Here is a 1987-nt window from a genome sequence, read left to right on the forward strand (position 1 = left end):
GTGTGCAGAACCCGCCCCGGTGCACGGGCCACGCGGATGGCTGTGTGGTGCTCCCGCTCAGCGGGCTGGTGTGACCACAGAGGGATTGACTGGGAGCTGGGCCTGGGCCGGTGCTGAGCCAGGTGCTTGCTGGGCTTTGCTCCACTGCATTCCTGCCACGCCCCGTGGGGCACAGCAGTGATTAGGAATGTGTGGTCGGGCCTGGCCAGTGTAGTTCAGTGGCTGAGCATTGACCTAGGACAGTGATGGCGAACCTATGACATGCGTGTCAGAGGTGACACGCGAACTCATTTTTTGGGTTGATTTTTCTTTGTTAAATGGCATTTAAATATATAAAATAAATATCAAAAATATGAGTCTTTGTTTTACTATGGTTGCAAATATCAAAAAATTTCTCTATGTGACACGGCACCAGAGTTAAGTTAGGGTTTTTCAAAATGCTGACACGCCGAGCTCAAAACGTTCGCCATCACTGACCTAGGAGGTCAGGGTTCGACTTTCCGTTCAGGGCACAGGCCCAGGGTGCGGGCTTGATTCCCAGCGGGAGGCGTGCAGGAGGCAGCCGATCGATGATTCTCTCTCATCATTGATGTTTCTGTCTCTCTCTCCCTCTCCCTTCCTCTCTGAAATCAATAAAACATCTGAAAAAATAAGAAAGAACGTGTGGTCAGGATGCGTGAGTCGCCCGGGCTCTGCCACGCCAGCGGTGTGACTCTGGGCCGGTCTGTGGCCACCTGTGCCAGGACTGTGTCTGTACCGGGAGGCAATGCAGCGTGGACGTGGGAGGCGCGTGTGTGAACGTGGGGGTCAGTGCATGTTAGACACGCGGAATCAACGCCAGATAAACGCCGGCCCTCCCGGACCCGCTGCGAGAGGAACTGAGAGCTTGGAGCGTTCCTGCTCCCACGGCGGGTCGCCCGACTGCCGGTCTCCTCCCTTCCAGCTGGCGTCCAACTTCCAGGCCACGACGCGCGTGGGCTCGGAGACGGAGGCCTACTTCACGGCGGTGGAGCGGATGCTGCAGTACATGAAGGTGGGCACGGGCCCGGGTCCTGCGAGCCGGGCTCCCCTGGAGGCCTCTGCCCGTCCCCAGGGCCCCGAGGCTTTCCCGGGAGGCCCCTGGGGCCCGGGCCTCCCGCCCGCCCTCCGTGTCTCCTCTCTGAGGCTCCTCCACTCCTGGCGGCTCATGTCCGCCGGCCTCTCCGCGGGCCAGCGTCCCAGGTGTGGAGGGAGTGAGCTTCCCCTCGTAGAAATGGGAGCTTGCCCCGTCAGAGAGCAGGGACGACAGCAAGGCCTGGCGTTCGACCGCATCTGTTTGTGCCGCAGCAGCTGGGCGCAGGCTTGGGGGCCAGATCACCTGGGTTCAAGTCTAAGCTTGGCCTCTGAATCGGCTGTGCAGCCTCTGACATGGGTCGGGTCCCAGTAGCTCCTCCGCTGGTGGTTACAGAGATTAACACATGGACACGGGCAGCTCCTGGCCGGGCCCGGCCCCAGGAAAGGCTCGATGTTACGATACACAGATGATCTCACGAATCACGCAGCCCCGCATGAGGCCGTCGCGTTCTTGGGCCCGTTACCCGGAGGAGGACACGGAGGCTCGGCCGGCCGAGCACTTGCTCGTGGTGACACAGCTGGGCCGTCGGAGCCCTCCGAGGCCGGGTCCCATGCCTGTTCCGTGAGCGGAATTCGTGAGCCGCACAGCTGGGTCTCACCCCGAGGGGTGCTGAGGGCGGGCAGCCGGGCGCTGTGGCTTGCAGCTGCGACCCTGCGTCTTCTTCATCGCTGTTTCCTCCCAACACGCCCGCTGTGCTTGGCGTGGTGTCGGGCGTGTGACTCAGGCAGCCCGGGCTGGAGTCCGCGCCGTCCCCCACCAGCTGTGCTATAGCGAGCCAGTCCTTGGCGCTGTCTGAGCCTGTGAAACGCGTGTGACAAAGCCCAGCTCGCAGGGCGAGGACAGGGAGCCCGCGTGGGCCAGGGCTCCGAGCTG

At 62.1% G+C, this 1987-nt stretch overlaps 2 protein-coding genes across 2 annotated transcripts in view; one reads left to right on the top strand and one right to left on the bottom strand.

The window, feature by feature from the left end:
* Positions 1–1987, bottom strand: part of LONP2 (lon peptidase 2, peroxisomal) — a 195725-nt gene that overhangs the window by 81566 nt on the left and 112172 nt on the right. The gene's annotated exons all lie outside the window — the stretch shown is intronic.
* Positions 1–1987, top strand: part of ABCC11 (ATP-binding cassette, sub-family C (CFTR/MRP), member 11) — a 49956-nt gene that overhangs the window by 45525 nt on the left and 2444 nt on the right. Inside the window, exon 26 of the mRNA XM_014528394.1 lies at positions 944–1033. Coding sequence (XP_014383880.1) covers positions 944–1033 — 90 coding nt within the window. The remainder of the gene's footprint in view (positions 1–943; positions 1034–1987) is intronic.

This window comes from Myotis brandtii, unplaced genomic scaffold (genome assembly GCF_000412655.1).
Source record: "Myotis brandtii unplaced genomic scaffold, ASM41265v1 scaffold633, whole genome shotgun sequence".
NCBI classification, from domain to species: Eukaryota; Metazoa; Chordata; class Mammalia; order Chiroptera; family Vespertilionidae; genus Myotis; species Myotis brandtii.